At 38.4% G+C, this 20,051-nt stretch overlaps 1 protein-coding gene across 1 annotated transcript in view; it reads right to left on the reverse strand.

Annotated features, from left to right (window-relative positions):
- Positions 1 to 18,696, reverse strand: part of EMC2 (ER membrane protein complex subunit 2) — a 33,928-nt gene extending 15,232 nt beyond the window's left edge. The window contains exons 1-4 of the mRNA XM_010082937.1: positions 18,585 to 18,696; positions 15,159 to 15,223; positions 11,717 to 11,802; positions 8,882 to 8,939 (exon numbers count right to left, since the gene is read on the reverse strand). Of these exons, the coding sequence (XP_010081239.1) occupies positions 8,882 to 8,939; positions 11,717 to 11,802; positions 15,159 to 15,223; positions 18,585 to 18,696 (321 nt within the window). The remainder of the gene's footprint in view (positions 1 to 8,881; positions 8,940 to 11,716; positions 11,803 to 15,158; positions 15,224 to 18,584) is intronic.
- Positions 18,697 to 20,051: the final 1,355 nt, after the last annotated feature.

Here is a 20,051-nt window from a genome sequence, read left to right on the forward strand (position 1 = left end):
AACCACTCTACCAGACACAAACTAGTTATTTCACAAGGAAGGGCAGACTCCCACCAATCCTACAGAAGCTTCACCTAGCATTTATTTCATCCGTCAGATTTATTACCTGCCGTACTATCAGCTGATATAAGAAAACCAGGCCACTTCACATGTTTGATTATGTTTCAGGGCTTTATTTAGTAAAAATCGCACATTTCAACACACAGGCTCATGTGAGCAAGATACGAGAAAACTGAAGAATGCGGAGTACAAATCTGTTCCATCATTAATTTGAAGTCCACTAAGAAGAGTCATAACAAACCTATTTTTAACCACAGGATCTGAGATTATTTTGAAAGCTATGAAGCATACTAAAATAGTGGTAATAATTCTGTTAACAAGGACAAAAAAAATAACATTCAAGAGTTATATTTCAGTTCTTTGCATCACGACAGTAAGATGTTTAAGAAAAAGCCTGAAACAAAAGTGAACTCAATGTCCTTTCTCCTTCCACCTTAAATCAGAAGGAAAAGACAAAAATGTCAGTGCTGCAACAAGATCTGCGGTGTCTGACCATGCAGAACGTACGACATGGAATTCCCCTATCAGTTTTCCAGAGTTTAAAACAAAGTGTTGGAATGGTTATTGGCAGATTCTGTAAATCCAGCATTCTTAATGGGAAGACACAAGCCATCTTAAAGAAACCCTGACACTGTAATAATCAGCATCGTATGGACTGAGGTACTGCACCGTGTCCCGTACTTATTGAACAGTGAGCCTTGCCAAGCTGTTTCTTTTAAAGACTAACAATCCCCAATCTGGCACAAGAACTCATACTCCATCTGTCATGATTCTTTTTAATGAGCATTAAGCAGACTCAAAGTGAAGTGAGGAGATGAACATTTATCAACTTGTGCATTTGATTAGGAAAACATACCAAGAGAAAGTCCGAGCTTGTTCTAAATGTGACGGTTGCAAGGAAAGTATGAGCAGGAGAACTCTCAGGGACTGACGACACTTCTAAGAAAGGAACAATCCTATCTCTGTATAATTGCTGCAGCATTAAACATTTTCTATTTTGCATCTTAAAAATAAATTCTTCCATTTTTAAAATTTGTTTTTATCAAGGACTTAACATTTTTGGAAATGTACATGTGGTCTAAGAGTTTGACGCATTAAAATGATTTCCTTCAAATTGCAATATGCAAATCAAAACAGAAGTGTCAACAACTATGGGAAGGAATTACACAGACGTCAAAAAACACCACATAATCTGAATACAACCACAATAATGAATGTACTCGTACATGTACTCTTACCAGACTTGAAGAGTTTTTTCATGGTCAACCCTGGAAGACAATGGAATCAGGAAATGTCGCTAATTAATCTATCCAGGCACAGAGCCGCTGTGCTGCAGCTGCTCACTCCTTTAGGGTTCATGCCAAAGCATAAGCAGCAGTGGTGAACACCACTTTTTACAGCTTTCTAGGGGGAATCCGATAAAAATAGCCCATAAAGTCTAACATCAGCACACAGCAAACTGGTAGAAGCTAAAGTCTGGAATCAGAAAACATGAAAAATGTTATATACAGAAGAATAAGAACAGTTTATGCAGAGGCCAGTAAGGCTTCACAGACCTACTAGAGCTCTCCGAAGGAGCCGCTAAGGGTAGGGATGAACAAAGATCCAGTTAAAAGCCAGCTTCGACTTCAAAAATCATTTCAACAGGATCTCTTACTCTGCAGCCAAAAGCTCTGAAGGAAACCACCGCAGTAAGAGGGGAAGGTCTTCACATGGATAAATAAACCAGGCAAAATATATAAACTAGAGGAGAAAAGAAAGAATCTACCAGTGAGCCCTCTGCACTGAGAATCCCAGAGCTGCCTGTACTGAAAAACCACTGCTCAGCGCCTTCCTCAGTGATCTAACAACAGAATTAACAGTGATGTGCTAAAGTTAACTGATGATAATGAGTTATCGAAGTCTAGAGAACAAGTCTACTGCAAACAATAGCATTCACAACAGTTAATGTCAGCATGATAAAACAGCCCCTGGAATTTAATCGAGATAAAGGGCTGCACACAGGGTAAACCAATCCTAATTTAATCTACACAGCAAAGTGCTCTGATTAGCCCAGCTAGGAAGGAGATGCTGGAGTTGCAATAAACAGTTCTATAAAATGTCAGTTCAATGTTCAGAAGCAGCCTAAAATGGACTAAAACCCACAAAACTGTGATGCTGGAATTCTCAAAAAAGACTACAGAACGTAATACATCAGAAGCATCACTTTGCTATTGTATAATTCCATAATGCTCTTGCATTTTTAATACCGACTGCAGCTCTGTCCTCATCCAAATACAGAAAAAAAACCAGAAAGGACAAAGGACACTCAGAACAGCAGCAGGGTTCCGGTCACAGAATGGCAACAAGAACTGCTGTACAGATTAGGACTTCTCAGCTTAGAGGGAAGAAAAATGCAAAAGATCCCAAAAATCACTGCATGAATAAAGTGAACAAAAAAAACCACTGTTGACTGTAACAGACGATTTAGGGGTATGAAATTAAACTGACAGATTGAATTTGGGGGTGGGGGGGAGAGATATTTGCCCAATCCATGAATAAATGATAAAATTTCATTTCTGAAAGATGTTGTAGACACACACAACCAAATTTATACAAGTTCAAAAAGCAGTTTAAAAAAGAAAATCAATGCAGAAATTTAATTAAGAGCTTAAAAACAATTACCACTTCTGGCACAGGAAAACCACAACATGAAGATGAACAGAAATGACCAGAGCATGCTGTACGACTGTCCTGTTCTTACACACGTCTCTTGGTATCTGCTATTGCCCATTCTCAGAAACAGGACCAGCAAAACAGACTTGTGGCACAAGTATAGCTGTGCCAGTATAGCTGCTCTTATGTTCTCAAATACTTAATTCCAACGGACAACGTCTACACCAACATTTAGAAGTGCTACACTCACAAAGGTAAACCATGGGAAAAGCTCTGGAGTTCGCACTGATCTCTCGTTTCACTGATCGTGACTGAACAAGAAGCAAAAACAACCTAGCAAAGGTAAATGATAGTCTGTCAAAAAAAAGAAAACATTTTTTTAGGATCCATGTAGTGCATCCCCAGCTTAATCATCCATCTTCCTCTGGGACTACCTGAAGCAGCAGCTGCAGCTTTTCACGCCTCTCCCCAGCTCCACCCTGTATCAGACACAGTGACAAGCTATCTTGTTTGATTCCCTTTGAAAGTACCACCATCCGAACTGAAGTTTAGAACTAGCTGCGTCTTTCCTGGCAGTGCGAGCAACATATTTAATGAAATACAGCCACATCATCTCAGAAAATTCTCTCTGTTAGCAGATACTTCATTTGGTGAGCACTGTTCCTTTTCTGAATCTTAAGGAATCCCGTAAATAAATGTACAAACTTGCAAGAAGTTAACAGGAAGCCTCTAGTCTGTTCAAAATGAGTTCACAGTTACTGCAGGAGTTTTAAAGAATTATCACTGCTCAGATGATAGATATCCAATGCTCAGACTCAGCGCTCATTATTCTCATCTTATTTGACAGATATGGAATTAGGAAGAAAAAGTTACCTAGACAGTCAAGATGGCAGTAATGCACAATGACAGAATGAGACGCTAGGAAGAATGAACTCAGATTTTCATTACACGGAATTACTGCCTATTTACATGACACCAAGTACTAAGGTTTTGCTCTGAATCTTTCTAGCATCTGGATTCCCACATGTCTTCAACCACCTCCTGTGCCTCTTCTGAACTATGTCCAGCTTGGCTAGAAAAAGAATCTCAAAATAGTACAGGAAAGCGTAATTTCATATGACCATGTTGTTGACCATACACTTGTTCCTGCCCATTCCCATAAACAGAGTTGTCAGTGAAGTATTTTATGAACTCTGAAAGACAACAGCTTCACCCAGAACACTATCTTGTTCCGAAAATTCTATTTTTAATTCTTTGTTCACTCAATTATATTATTAAACCCATGAAGTTAATGAGATTATCCACATGCCCTAAGCTAAGCAAGCATATACAGTGTCTTCTTGTATCAAAAGCTTAGTTGAAAAAGCCATAAGAAACCCAGCAGAATCATTATCCCAATAAAGATATCAGATTTTCTGTGGATTAGAATTAAGGTAGAACTTTGTGTCTTATCTTACTATCCCCTGGTGTTGACCAAGTGCTCTGCAATCTTCTTGATGGTCGAGCTGAAGAACCAGAAGAAACCGCAGATGCATGAGGATGACAGTGGGGTGGGTTAGACACCAACCTCAGCCTTGAATACATGGACAAAATTTCCTTTCTCATCATCCATCTTCCTTGCACTCCTGGACAGGCCACCTTGAGAAGGGCCCGACTGACAAAAATATTTAGCTATCAAATTAAACTAGATAGGTTTATATTCAAACTGCTCCCCAAAAGCAGAATCTTTTCCAGGGCAAAATATTGCAAAAAGGCATTCAGCTTAATCTGATACAGACATGTACACATAGCTTAAAAATTCCTCATTTAATATTCATTACCAAACTGAAATCAACAGCAAAATCAGAGAGCTAACAGCTTGCATAGGAACCAAGTCCATAATTTTGCAGAGCTGGGCTTTCATCTGCTCTCCGTATGTAAAGTGTCAGGACTGTTTCATCTCACATGGCTGCTGCGGGACAAATGAGCGGAAAAGCCATTCAAGATACTACTTCCATTTCTAAGGTTCTTAAGTAAAAGCCCTGTTCCCAGAAATGAGGACTTAGGTATCAAATAGAAAATACAGATTTATCAATTCCACGTCGATTTCCTACTGGATTTGACACAAGCAGTCCATCCAGAACATAACTCCTAATGTAGTATCCAGAGCCCTAACAGACCCTGAGAACACTGTGAAGATCAGCTTATGGTTCAGAAATGCCCAGAGTCTGAATGTGGCACGACTCGTCACACCACAAAACTGTATCAAAGTTTAGCTGTTGTATTATCTGAGTTTACAGAGGATACTGCTAAACAATAACTACTACCTTCAAAAGGCTATCAGCCATTTCAAGGGTGTGCAGGTTCTGGCATGTTTTAAGTAGCACGGCTGAGCATTCAGCCTCATCTCCAGAAGCTATGAGGTGCACCTGGGTTTTCTTTAGTGAAAGAACAGAAAGTCCATCCTGTAAAACTACAAGTTTGGTGACTTGCAGCATTCAAATGGTATATGCCCTCACTATGAGAGCTAAACCAGTCACCAGCACAACCAATCCACACCGGGTCCTACACACCTATCACCAGCAGGTCTCAAAGTGATTTACTGACAGCAGAAAATACAGTGCCTCAAGGCAAAATGTGATTTTTTTCTTTTTTTTTGGGGGGGGAAGCACAAGACTTTACAAATCCCTCTGTTCTGATCTCCTGCCTCACCCATCTGTTGCATGGCTACCTCTGACCTGACCTCTCCTGTCAACTGACCACCTAACCTTCCATCAGCCGACCTTCTCTCTTTTGGTCCTCACCGTTCTGCTTCCTTCTCTTTTTACTCCTTCCTTCGGGATGTTTTTGTTTCTTCTTCTGCTAATCAACTGGGTGCAACTCAGAAAATCAAGGAGTCTCCCTACCTTCTGCCCCTTTCCCACAGCCTTGAGGAGCAACTGCGAGGATGTCCTGCTCAGTCTCTGTAGCCTGGAACAGATCATGCCCAATACAAACAGGATTTTAAGAATATGTATTTAATAAAAATTCCAGCAGTCTCTACTGAGAACACGAAGTGAAGATATTCAAATGCCTGTAACTTAGCCAGTTTGGGTGTTTTTTTCTCATAGTATAATCAAGGCTGCATTCTACCAAGAGCTCTGTTCCTGTTGGTGTCCAAGGCTTTCCTCCAAAGCAGAGCAGGATGAGGATTTCTCAGTGAAATACATTAACAGCAAAAACAAACAGAAAAGTCCTTTCTACCAACCCTGCTAAAAAAAGTAATGCCCCCCTCATTTTGTTCAGAGAAACAGACTCAGCATTTTATCTGAAGATATATAAACAACTCAGCCACTGTTCAGCACCAGTATAAAGATTTCCATTTGGGTGCTACATTAAATTTCAACTAATAAAAAGGTCCCCACAATGGAAAATGTTATGCAGCCCTAATAACGGAGTAATCTGCCAGCTACATCTCTAATAAGCCTTAATTTCAACCCAAATGGATGAGAATGGAAAAGGTTCACAATTTTATCCTATTAGAATGCACGCACGTTGTGCTTCTCACAAGAGTCACAATTCATTCATTAATGTTCAACTCTTCAGAGAAGGGGCGGACTCTTACTCAGTATCTAAATGTTTGGAAAAATGAAACACAATCTCTGAAGTGACATTAATGTTGCTCCATTGTCACGTGAGACATCTTCAGCAAGTAAGCTCATAATGAGATAAAATACTGAACGATGATCACCTTTCAAAAAGAGTACTTTGAATTCTCTCCTAAGAAATTAAATAAAACAATTACTGTTATCTCAATTTCAGAGTTTTGCATGCAACCAAACCTTATCCGAAAGTATAAATGTCCATTACACAATTTGACTTCAAAGTTCACTTTTCATCATGGAAGTCTGGTAGGTGTCAACAGTAAATAATTTTTTGAAAAACATTTTTCCACTCTTCTATTTGAAACTGCCAGTCAATGTAAATGTAATGATTTTTACATGATTCGCGTGAACAAATGTCTCTGTTTCACTTACAGCACTTGCCAAAACGTTTCATGTAGATAAGCAAGTCCGTGTGTCAGCAGACCAGAAGAAATTGCTATAAGGTAAGGTGAGTGCCAAGACAAACTCAGCAACAGTTTCTTTTTTAAAATCTTGAAATATTTATTTTCCTACAGCAGCCACATGTGTGCACGGAAACAATTAACAGGTAAAACACAAAGAAATCTGCACATGGCAATTTATCATAACTTTCTATTTTACTTTCACTCTTCCCATGCAAGGCTTAGCCAACCTATTCTATAGTTATATAGCAAGGAACCCTTGCCTTGCATTTAACACTCTGGTTGTTCTCAGATCTTAAGAAATCCAATAGATCATGCAGCTGTTCCAATATTTAGATCTTATGCTTCTAAATACTACCATTTAATGGATCTTTATGATTTTACTAAAGAGGAAATCCAACTTAGGTAATAGTCACGTATATTACTTATTTACATGTATCATCTTGTTTTATAAAACTATCCAACAAACCACTCTGACGACACCAGCCACGTGGAGACAGGTGAAGAATACAACTGCCAAAAACGCACACTTCAAAGATCTGTGGTCCACAGAAGTCACTGTAATATGGTGCTCCCTTCTCCCCTGCCCTGGCTCCGGCAAAAGACCATAAAACGTGCACCCAGGTGACCCACTCTTGTGGCTTCACTGCAGATGGGTTCCACCTCGTTTGAATGTGACTCTGCACACTTAGTGTCTCTGAAACTCTTCGGGCTGTACACTGATAAAATCCTCCAACACTTACTGCAAACAGCTATGCACCTTGTGCTCAAACTCCTACTCAGAAACACTACAGGCTTTCAAAGGACAACTGCAGACCACCTGCATTTGTCTCACAGAATACAGCTGAAGTAGTACAGCTCTAGGGAGAGCGAAAAACAAGAGTGAAGAATTGAAATAGTTCATTTTATCCTTGCACAAAAAATAGGAGTTCTATCACTGCTAAAAGACACAGCCTTCAATCTACCACTGTCTCCTGTGTGCTTCAGCTGGTACTAATGTTTTCAGATATGCTGCCTTGAACACAATTTTCTGGTTTGGTGGTTTTTGATTGTTGGGGTTTGGGTTTTATTCGGTTTGGGGTTTTATTTGGTTTTGGGTTTTTTTGTGTTTTGTTTAGTTTTGGTTTTTTGTATTTGTTTTGTGAGGGTTTTTAATGGTTTCCTTAGTTTAAGTCATGGCACTTTATCTATATCCAGCTCTGGCATGCCCCAGTTACCCCCAGTTATCTGTGTTTCTGTGCGTTTTCCCCTCCTAGACAGCAGACCACATCAAATCTGCTGACTGGAGAAAGGTAGAGGTCCAAAACACACCAAGGAAGATTTCCATGAGACTGCCAAAACATCTGCAATAGCCCAGGTATGACATTTACATAGAAGTTTATCCAATAAACAGAACTGCTTCCCCTACACCAAGTAACGCAAACGAACATATATTCTCAGACAATGATTAATAATAATTAACTGATTTTGTAATGTGATATAAAAATTTGAAACTCCACAGCTTCTTCATATTTCTATATTTATCCTTGTGGAAAAAAAAATGCATATATTGCTACAAGTTTCCCTAGACTTTGATTTTAGCTTCTAATAGCTCAAGGCGGCTTACACAGCAAGTATTCAAAGAACACTCAAAAGTACAGCCTGTCCCAGATTTTGTTTTATGTGACTGGCAAGCTTTATAGCACTTTGATTCCAAACCTAGTAAAGTGTCGCAGATAATAAATTAAAACAACTGCTATTCAAGCAGTACCTGAGTGCACTCATACTTCATCTTCAGGTAAGATTAAGCATTAGGGAGACAGAAGACACCTGGCAAACTACATTGGTCCTTTACATACTGAATATTCAGGGCAAATGAAAAAGCTGAAGGGCCTGATCTAAACCCTACCAAGACTGGTGGAAAGGTTGCTAGTTATAATCCTGTCTTCCAAATTCAGTGTTTCAGCGGGTATTATTACATCATGCCTTCTCATCACGAAACAAATCTAATTTGTTCTACTGGAGGTAACACAGGTTACTGTGCTAGGAAACTAAACAAGTACAGTAATACAGACACACCTTGTTCCACAGCGAGACCCACAAAGTGTTTATTACCATTTCAAACAACAAACCACTGCATTCAGAAAAATATTTCAAACTTACCGTGTTAGTTGAATCTTCTTGTAAAATTCTGTCATATAATTGGATAGCATCATCATACCTGTTCAGAGAAATAATTCACATTTATTTTGCTAAGACAGAACTCCTGACTTTTTCACTATCCTTGCAATAGTTAATAACCCTCCTGCACTTTTTATACTGAATATACTTAAGCAAACTATATTCATACACAATTCTCTTGAGTGAGTGCTAAATATGAATAGCAGTATTTTATGTCACCAAGTTTAAAAAAGACATGGCAATTGCTTCATGGAACACTGTTTCAGCAGCAACTTGTATATCTTACACCCAATTTCTTACTCTCCTGTCTGCTCTCTCTTTTTCCGTACCCAATAGGTCCAGTCATCACATCCCAACTCTCCCTTCCACCTCTCCCAAGAAACAGAATCCCCCAAATCTGAAAAGCCATCCAAAGTAATGACTTTTCACTTCACTGTTGTAATTTAAAACTTCACGTAAGTTTCTTCTGTTGTGACTTCATAAAGTGTAAGCAGCCACCTAGAGTAAACTGGGGGGGGGGTCACACCAGAGTCCGTAACTAGACTATACCATAAATCTTGAAAGAAAATGTTTTCCACCATCACTACATAGGTTTCATTAATTAATTCTGTTATTTCTAAGTATGCTCAAAACAGGTTACTCTGGCTGCTATAAAGGCTTTAAACCTTCTGGGAAACACATCTGTGTGTTCACACGTGGACAGAACCCACACTGGAAAAATGAAATAATTCAATTCACAATAAATTTGACTACACAGCTGTTGCGCTATCTCAACATAACTAGGGAATACTTTGTGTCTTCATGTGTAGTTTGACAAGTAGTTTTTCAGAGGTACTGCTGATTGATTTTGATGCTACACATCCCCTTCTCACCTTGGACACCCACTGATGTACTCCTACTGCTCCCTAAGCACTGCTGACACCAGCACAGCTCAGCTCTCCCGTCCAGCTGCCATCAGGTATGAGGACAAGCGTGAAAGGAAGCACAGAAGCAGAAACGAGTGGAAGGTGACCGCTACAGACTTAAGTAGATGTTCTGTAAAATGCTGCATTCATGTCCTCTGTTAGCTGCTACTTTACCAAATGTATTTTACAAGACTGACCATGATGGCCATGATCCCGGCTTTCCAGGGTGAAGATCCAGGATACTATTCTTTTGATGAGGAAGTGTCTACAGGGATGTCCTTCACGGTTTCCTGTTCCTCCTGAGGAAGGCAGGATCTTATCAACCCCTAGAAGTCACTCAGAATTTAACAACTGAAGATGTGATCCCTCTAACCTAAGTCTCCCTAGGCTTCATTTATAACCTGTGGAGAGAGACAGGCTTCTCTGGGGCACAGCTTAGAGCACCTGTAGATGGGTTCCTGTCCAAGACAACCCAGAGCTGAAGCCTCTTCTCTGACTTCTGGAGAAAATCTAGAGATGAAACCTCAGCTTTTGTTAATGCCTCTGCTCCCGATACTCCAATCTCAAGGATCTCACTTGACACAGACATTTTGTCAAGAATTTTTACAAGCACTTTTGGAAAACTGTGGCTCAATCTAAGTTCATAGCTGAAACAACACATGTTTGTGCAGCAGTCATCTCCCACAAAGACCTGTTCCCATGTAATAACATCTTCAATGCAGTCACACAAGCCTCAACAGAATTATGTTCTTTTGCACTTCTGAATAGGTTTTGGGAAGGGGGGAAAATCTGCTGCCATTCTCTCACTGTCCTCCTATGTTACATCAGAAGACAGAAAGAGCTACATTTAACCGAAATTCGTCATAAATGTGTATCTGAATGTAAAGCAAGCGTGAAACGTGGAATATCTGTTGCCCCGAGACTGTTCCTGTGGGTGTGGAGTTCAGTTATCCACTGGTTTTGATACAAGCAATGGACATTCATTGGTGGCTCATATCAAATAACATTTTCCAAGTTAATCTTGCAAGGATGCAATGGGTTAAGAACATTTAGCAGCTTACTTCCAAGTTCCAATTCCTTCCTATAAAGACAGCCCAAAAGCTCCAAACCTCACCAAGCCTGCATGCAACATGTGGCATGGACCTGATCTGCCAGCATGCACAGGCATGGGAAGCTGGAAGACCTCAACACACGAGACAAGTGCTTCGGAACAGAATGGTGATATCAAAGATGCATCCACAGGAGAAAGGCAGACAATAAAGCCCCAGGGTCATTCTTCTTGGAACATTGTACAGTTTTAAGCTGTTCATTGTTTTATAACTCCTGTTAAACTTAGTATGTTATAACCCTTCTATAGGTGATTTCAAAAAGGTCAGTCTGACTTTTAGGTTCTGTCATTCTATTCCATATGGTTTTTGAGTTGTTTCAATAACTAACTCTATAGATTTAATCTTTATTAAGTTCTACTTAATTTGTCCAGACTCAGAAAAGAAGGGAAAAGAGCTACATCCTACAGTAATTAGGAGCACAGGAGAACAATGAAGGCAAAAAAATGCTGGCATTGATTTTCGTATGCTGCTCTAGCTCCGTGAGATGAAATGTATACCTCTCAGACTTTGACAAAAAAGTACCCAGTGTTTTATTGTATAATGACTTATGTTGTCAAGTAAGAGATCTTTTTTATCTATCAAGTCTGATGGGAAGATTGCAAAAATGCAACACCGCACAGTACATGCAAAAATGCAATAAAAATGTCTAAACAGTATAATATGATCATGCACATCATTACCTTCTATAAGGAAACTGCCCAGCATTGCTTTGCCATGTTTTTATAGTGCCTGAACTTCTTTTTAGAAATAGCAAGCACCTTCCCAGACAGAAAGTATATTTTTTTTTTAAATTCCGGTTTTACCTTTCCATAGCTTCAAATCTCATTCCAGTTAATCGTTTAACTCTGTGGCTCCCAGGAAACTGCCGCCTTAGTTCCTGAAGACAAAACTACACAAATAAAACCAAAAATACTACTGTGACTATAATTATCTACAAGGCAGCTGGAAGAAAACAAACAAACAAAAAAAAGTCTTGTCTAGTGAATTCAACAACCTGAAATGACACCTCTACGTAAAAGCAAATGCCAATTTTTTAAATAAGCGATAAAATGTATTGATGAAGAGAACCTCAGAAACTGAAAACTTTGTTTGTTAGAAGACTAATTCTAAGAAGTATCTTCCATACGGGTCATTAGATCGTCAGGCCTTCTGGGAAACAGTTATTTGTCTAGAAAACTAAACACACCTACTAAAACAGTTCTGATACTATTAAAACTTGAAGTCTATTTAGTTGCCTCACAATAACATGAGACAGTAAAAAAACAAAATAAAGACGGTAAGAGCTTATGTGATGCTTCTTTAATAAATGGATATCTTACAGTGGAACAAACTATGTTCATAATATGCTCTGTGTTTATTTTTAAAATAAGAATTGAAATCCAAAGAAAATGTTTGTCACTGGCTTGGGTTCAGCCTGCTGGCAGAAGAGGCACAGCTTCTAATTCCTGAAATCAATGAGACACCTGGGCTGGGTAAAAGGAATTCACCACTGGCAGATTTCTCTGGATTACTGAAAAAGGATGTTTAGTAGAAGGATGCAGTCACAACTTCCCCAGAGCAAACTAACCCTAACCGTATCACGGATATGAAAACCATGGACCACATGATCATCATTAAACCGAACACAGCAGCCGCAAGCCAAAATCAACCTCTGGAGATTAAGACATCAGACACAGTAAAGTGACATGAACAGTTGTGAGACAGTCACAAACAACTCACTGTCAAAAACAAAAGTGCATAAATAAACTACACTAGCTATATCTTCAAAATGTTCTGGATTCAGCAGCACCAAATGTCCTATTTTCAAATTTAACTTGCAATGCCTATCATAATTTCTGTTATTGAGGACTGGTTCTGCACTATGTCAACAATCCACTTTCGAGATTCTCTTAGAGACACAGCAGTTACAATGGCAAATCTCATTTCTATGTGAAACTTCAATTTGCTTTCTGGTTTTTTTAATCACATCAGTTTTTAACGACTCAAAGGTATGACAAAGGCAAAGAAATATAAAAATGGACTGCACCATGTAACCCGGCACGAGTGTAAGTGCCTGCCAACAGCGGGTGACTGCACTAAAACATGTGCAGGAAAGAACTCGTTGAGTGTAGCAGTGGCACGCATCATGTGTAGTCGTTTTGAGCAGGACAGAGAGGACAACAGTAATAAAAGAACAAAGAAAAAAACAAAAGTCAGATCGATTACTCTGAAAACCATCTCAGTCTCCTTATTTGGAGTAGATGAGACCCTCAGCAAAATGCATCACAGCTGTCAAAAGCTCACTGCAAAAAACCAGAAGTTCCAAGGCTGTTTGTCTACTTTGGGGCTATAGCTGCAGCAAAAAGCCACATGATGTTGACTTGTCTGAATTAACTACTTCTTATTATAAATCAATAACATTTAAAAAAAAAAAAAACAAACTACGTTCCCCTCTAAGCTTTTAACCTCCTTTCTGAGCAGCATATAAAATGCTGCACTCCCTCATCTCAAGGAATATTCCTTAGAGGCCACAGAAACTGAAATGTAAAATCCCTGCCAGGGTTAGTAAAAATAAATTGAGTTTCGCAACTGATCTTTCAACACTGTCTCTCTCAACAATTTTGTGGAAGTCTTCCTAAAAAGACCCTGAAAATAAAGATGAAAACTGTTTGAGATATAAATCAGAACACAGAAATCTATTTAAATTTATTTAAACAGTAAGGCTATTTGTTTTTGTTTAAACAGACAGCCATACTACAATGCTATTTTCTTCTGAGGAACAAAAGAAAGAAGTTCAGTGGGTTCATGACAAGTTCAGTGTGTTGCGCTGCATTTTCCAGTGTTCTCCGTTTTACCATACACATATGGGATGCAAGAGAAACTTGTCTAGTTCTGCCTACTTTCAAATTGCCCTTCTCCCAGCTATGTCTTGTAGTCTGACCCCTTGTATATCACAGACCATTAAGTTTCACCCAAATGACATCACATAAAGCTCAAAGACTTTATGAGCTATTTTGCCATCTGACAGAGAACAAGGCACTGGATGAATAATCCCCACGAAAGGCCTGGACTCCTGAAAATATCTCTCTTTTTACCTAGAATAAGCTCAAGTTTGCTGTCTTTCAAGGCACAAGACAAGCTCGTGGTTTTCTTCCAGCACTTTGTGAACGAGGGATGAAGAGATTATTAAAATTTGCCTGCAAAATACACTTTTGCTTTTTTCAGTTGCTACCTTTGAAGGATCAGCTAAACTTGGTTGGGTTTTTTGGCTTTTTCGGTGCCTCTTAATTTTTAATCCAGTGAACAGGTCTTACAGTTCTAAACAAACTCATTTTATCTAAATTGTTATTTTTACAATTCAAACAAATTTGCATACAAATTGTTTAAACACAAATATCTATTAACAATGTTTTTATCAAGAATCACCGAAAAATTTGTATTGTGAGGGACCTCTGGAGGTCACCTGCTCCAAATCCCCACTCAAACCAGAGTCAGCTTCCAGGTGAGTGCAGGGCCACATCCCAATCCATTACTGAGCATCTCCAGAGGAGATTCCACGGCTTCTCCGTGCCGCTTGTCCCAAAGTGTTCACTAACCCCATCATTAAAAACTTCTTCCTAATATCTAATTGGAACTTCCTTTGTTGCAGCTTACATCTCTCACACCTGTCTTTCCCCGCACATTTACAAAAATGTCTCCACCTTCTCTGCACCCTCTCATTAGTACATACCCAAAGGCAGCAGTAAAACCCCTTCTAAGCATTCTCAAGATTTAACAAAACAAAATCTCTCAGCCTTTCCTTATACATCATGCAGTCCAGCTCCTTATTCATCTTGAAGACTTGCTCCAATACGTCAATGACTTTCTTTGATGACAGCCAACATGACATATAATATGGTATGCGTGGCAAGGACATTTTACCTCAAAACATTCAAAAAACCAATATAATTTGAGAGGTTTTCAATAAACAAACACCCTCTGTACAATATGGCAACTTCAATATTATTCTTGACATCTAGCCCACACCAGACTAGCTGTAAATATTTTCATGGCTATTGGAAGAGACACGATCTGTCTAAACAAAAGTTACACACTAGAGAAGGTGGGTGGAGGCGGTTTCTTCCCAGCAGTGTATTTCTCGACAGACATTCTACAAGTCCAAGCTATGGAGTTCACAGTATCCTATAACTGTCCAAAGAACTATTTGGAAGAGATACCCAGGAAGAAAACTTCAGGTTTGAGGGAAAAGTCAACTGGAAAACTTACCAATGCCAAATCATCTCGACTGCAGTCCAGGGCAGCAATCATCACCTGTTCATATATTATCCAGACTGGACACAAAAGAGATAGTAAATGCAGACAATTGATTTCTTTAAAGATAATGGGAAACACCTACAATGTAAATAAGATTAATGAATGCTCTCTGTATATTTTCCCCCTTGTACTCCTGTGGATCACTACTGGAACAGGGACATTTTAAGAAACTGCTGGAATTAATTAAAAACACATTTAAGCAATTTTATTGCTTTTAGTAACAAAGTACCTTTTGACATCTTGAAAGGCAAAAAAGCTCTAATTCTCTGCTTTTCCTAACATTATAGCTGCAGTCTTCTGAAGAGATGCCCATTAGGACTTGCTCTCTGATCAGACCTGGAGAGCAGCCTCTTGGGCTAGGAAGAAAACAAATTTCCTTTAACTGTATCACTGCTGAAAGTCCTACAAATGTTGACTTCTTCCTCGAGTTCAACAGTTTCTCTAAATCAATGACAGATTACATTATTTCTGTTCCAGGCCTACAAAGTTCTTGAAAGTAAAGAACTTAACAGTGTAGCTATACAAACTGCAGAAAAGAGAGGTTATGGGAGAGGGAAACACATCATGCGAGTATTGGAAGGACTAAGAGTTTTGAACTCATGTAAATCCAGCCAGGTGCACCCAACATTTCATAGAACTGGAACAAATGCCTTCCAAAATAAAAATATAAAAATAAAATATTTTTTAAAATAACAAAAGCCCTCTCATTTTAAAAAATAGTTTCTATGGTTTGAACTTCCACCATTTTTTAAAGAAAATACTACTTCTTGCTAAGTACCCAAAAGCAGAGAAACAGGCTTTGATTTGCCTGTAACCACTCTTCCCCATTGGAACTGTTTGTAAGACATCCTATTTTATATAATGTATACTTTTTTTTTATTAATGTAAAAATACATACATAGATACAGACAAAATATAGATAAAATATACCCACAATATAAACTATATATTATGGGTTTTCAAAACACACAAGAAAAAGATACATTTATAGTTTATGAACTAGCTCTCCCCATTCAATCAAAACTCTACTTTGACACTCTGGCGTAGGTTAGTGTCAGATATTAGGCAAGAGAACACTGGTAAGAGAATCAAGTAACCAGTCTAGAGAGATGTGTTTTCTAATCTGTACTAGGGTTTTCTTGTTCAAGCTTAAAAAAAAAAAAAAAAAAAAAAAAAGCCAAAGGTCTTATTTGTCACTTTGAAGTCCAGCTTTATAGCTTTGGACTACTGATTGTCCATAAGAAAACCCCAACTTTTCATTACAATTATGATGTGGATAATAGTATTCCTGCCCCTTAGACTGAATATTCAATAACTTATTTTTATTTTAAAAACTCTAATAATGATATTTTTTTTTCCTTAATTACATTGTATGCCTTCTGCCTGAGGAAGAAGTTACAGAGATATTAAATTGTCGGCCCCATTGCAGTCATTATTTTCCCTCCTATATGCATTCTGAAATTAGCCATTGTAACATCCAGGTATTTTCTGAAAACACATGAAGCAACAAGACTATAACATCCATCATGTACAATTCATTCACCATCTGTGGCTAACCAAGAAAGAATTCTAGGTCTACTATGGGTGTTGGGGTTTTTTTTTGGTTGTTGTTTTTTGTTTGTTTTTAAAACTGTATACAGTTGCCATTCTGATACTACTTTTTAAACAAAAATTAAACAGAATGCAAATATGTAAATAAATTTCAGATACTGCTATGCTTTTACTCAGACCCTCAGGAACATTGCAGCTAATTTATCTAATGAAACCTGAATGCCAAGTTTATGGAAGAATAAAATACATCTATCTTGAAAAGAAGGACAAACTCACCACTGACTCAAAACTCGCTGAGTCAAAGGGATGACTCGGCCTCTATCACTGAGAGCAACATTTCAAAAAGGCATTGGTGAGATATGAGAGGAATATCAAGCTCCTCAACAATTTCCTACCAAAATACAATTCTCATAAATTACTAGCAATGTGGTAAGAAAAAAGTAAATCCCAGGTTAGTTCCCAAAGTTCTTCTAGAGGAGAGGGAACCTGGGACAGCTCTCTTCGGGGTGGGTGTATGGAGCTTGCCCCCGCAGTCTGGAACCAGGCATGCTCCTCACAGCTGCAGCGCAAGAGCCCCTCAGCACAGTGTCTTCCTCAGGCACTGAGCCTCCAAATGCCCTTCGTGACTCACTGCTATGCACAGAGGTGTCTTCAATACATGATACCCAGATTACCCATGTATTTATATCGAAAAAAGTACAACATTTGCAGTGGCCAAGCTCCTTACAACAGAAGAACTCTAGAACAGAACGAGAGCTTGGAGGGTGCAAGGCAGAACCGGAGCCAAGCATCAATACAAACCAAATCCTACCTGCAGAACCCCAAACCCAGTACTGACAGATTCCTCACCTGACAAGAAAAGCAGGCAAAGTGTCTTCCTGAAATAACTAGCTGGACTTTAATTCCTGTAACACTCTATGAAGTTAGGCATTTGAAATTAAAGTTAACTTAGGCTGACCAAAGTTAATCACACTGAATACTGTAACTTTACTAGTAAATACAATGCACTACTGTGGCTGCTAAAATCCACTTGTGGCTATATAGCAGTGGTTAATAAAAGGAAAGAACTACAAGAGAAATGTAGTAAAGACTGTCTATATTAAATTACCTCCATTCTAAAAAAGGGAAAAGGAATAAAGAAAAATGAGCACTCAAATAAAAACCTGGATGAAATTAATATGCAACTCTATACAGTCTTTGTAGCACTTGGTTATACTTTATTTTATGCTTATAATAAAGAGTGCTATTGTATTGTGACATGTTTCTAAACAATTCTCTTTTAGTAAAAACATTATATCCAAGCTTTTGTCTACTGAAATTAGTATAAGGCAGTTAAAAACCCCTGAAAATAATAATTTAATGAATAGTGTAAACTTAGACTTACCTTCAACTACAGTATCACAACTGTAATGTTATAATAAAAAGCCTTAATATTAATTCCTGAAGTGTGTAGAACTTGATTAACGAATAGCTTTCTCTGTTATAAAAAGAAACTTTTCAATTTTTGCCACAGTACTGAAGAACAGAAAATCAGTCAAATGACAGCTAGATAACAGTTTCACACCAAGTTTTCACGTAATGATCTAACTACTAACATAGCAAACTAACAGCTGTAGTAGTTAATTTTTCACTTGTTTTCACTGCAGCCTGTATTTGGGAAATAAATAAAATCTAGGAATTCTGGCAGCCTGTTAGACTAAGAAAACAATATATATTTCATCAAGATCAGCAGATACAGAAAGGCAACAAAGACATACAAAACAGAGGCTCCAAAGAGAAAACAAAACCAGAGAATTGAAGTTTTAAATATAATGATTGTTTACTTACTGTCATCTCCAAGCTTAGACGCATATTCATTAATTAACTCTTCTCCAACATCCACTATCTGTTCGCTGTTTCGGTAGTTTTCTTCCCTCCATTTCCTCATTTTATCACGCATATCTGGGCAAAAGCGAGAAAAAATAAAAACAAAATCTTGAGTCTTCCAGATAGTAATGGAATTTGAATTTTATTTCTGGAAAGTATGCCATGAAGAACGTGTTTAAAGAGCAACAGGTTTTAAAAAGTGACTTCTAATATCAGAAACCTACTGAAGAACAGAGAGGTGTATCAGACTTCTGAAGCTGCATCCCACAAACCACACTCATGCTCTAATAGAGTTGATTCAGTTTCTAAGTTTGCACTCTCTCAGGTGAGTAACATATGCAGTAAAAAACCCAACAAATTTACACCTGCGTATGTTCACACTTTTATTTACAAACAGTACTACCATTGCATTTCTTCTCCAGGTGAAAAAACTGTCACTTGAAGTATCAGAAAAACTCTGAGAACCCACTCACTGCTCGTGTTCACCACTGTAAATAAAATGCTGTGAACTTCCACTCGAAAAAGAATCCACCTGCTCCTACAGAAAGGAGCCACAGGAACAGTAAACGCTGAAGTGAAGGTTTTCTACACCAGGGAAGTGCCCAAAGGTATAAAAATTATCACAACCTAGGTAAGACAGAAAAGACGGTTCACTTCAGCATTAGGATTTTTGTTCCAAAAGTACATTTACCATGGATCAGATCTCCAAGACAGAGGCATACTCACAAAGTCAGCCAGAGCACACTACCTCGCTTCGGTTTTATTTATGTCCTGAACCAGGAGATTGCTAAGAATGGGATTTCATACACACATATACATTTATTTACCAGTAGATGTTCTATAGACAAGAACAGATGTTGAGGAAACTTAAGGAAAACAGTTTTCATTACTAGACAGTGGCTTTACTAATATGAAGGTATTACAGCAACTGTTGCCAATATATTTTTTTTAAATGTTACAACAGCTGAAAAAACAAACACAATGGACCTAAACATTGGCAGTTTCCTTGCACTTCAAAACACACAGTGAACATAACTGACAGTGAAAGTTAAGCACTGAACCTTCTTCCATCTACCTGAAGTGATCTCAGATCGCTCACAAGACCGTTACTGTGCTACACTTTGTATTTTGAAATTCACCCAAAACCACCAGAGGGTTACATTTCATAGGCATGGGTAAAGCTAAATGGTTCTAGACACATGATGGTCCCTGGAAATTCAAAGCTAGACAGCAAGAATGTGAGAGAACACAAACATTCACAAAAGCTGACAAGCTAAACCCATAAAAATAAATAAGCTGTCTGATTGCTACCTACTCATTTACTTGGAAATTATCAACGCCTTCATTCCAGCGTGATTCCAAATTGAATAGTGTCTGAAGTATGTACAACAGAAGACACAACGACCCTTCAGCGCCCAAGAACAGCAT

The sequence above is a fragment of the Pterocles gutturalis genome, unplaced genomic scaffold, assembly GCF_000699245.1.
Source record: "Pterocles gutturalis isolate BGI_N339 unplaced genomic scaffold, ASM69924v1 scaffold10925, whole genome shotgun sequence".
NCBI lineage: Eukaryota > Metazoa > Chordata > Aves > Pterocliformes > Pteroclidae > Pterocles > Pterocles gutturalis.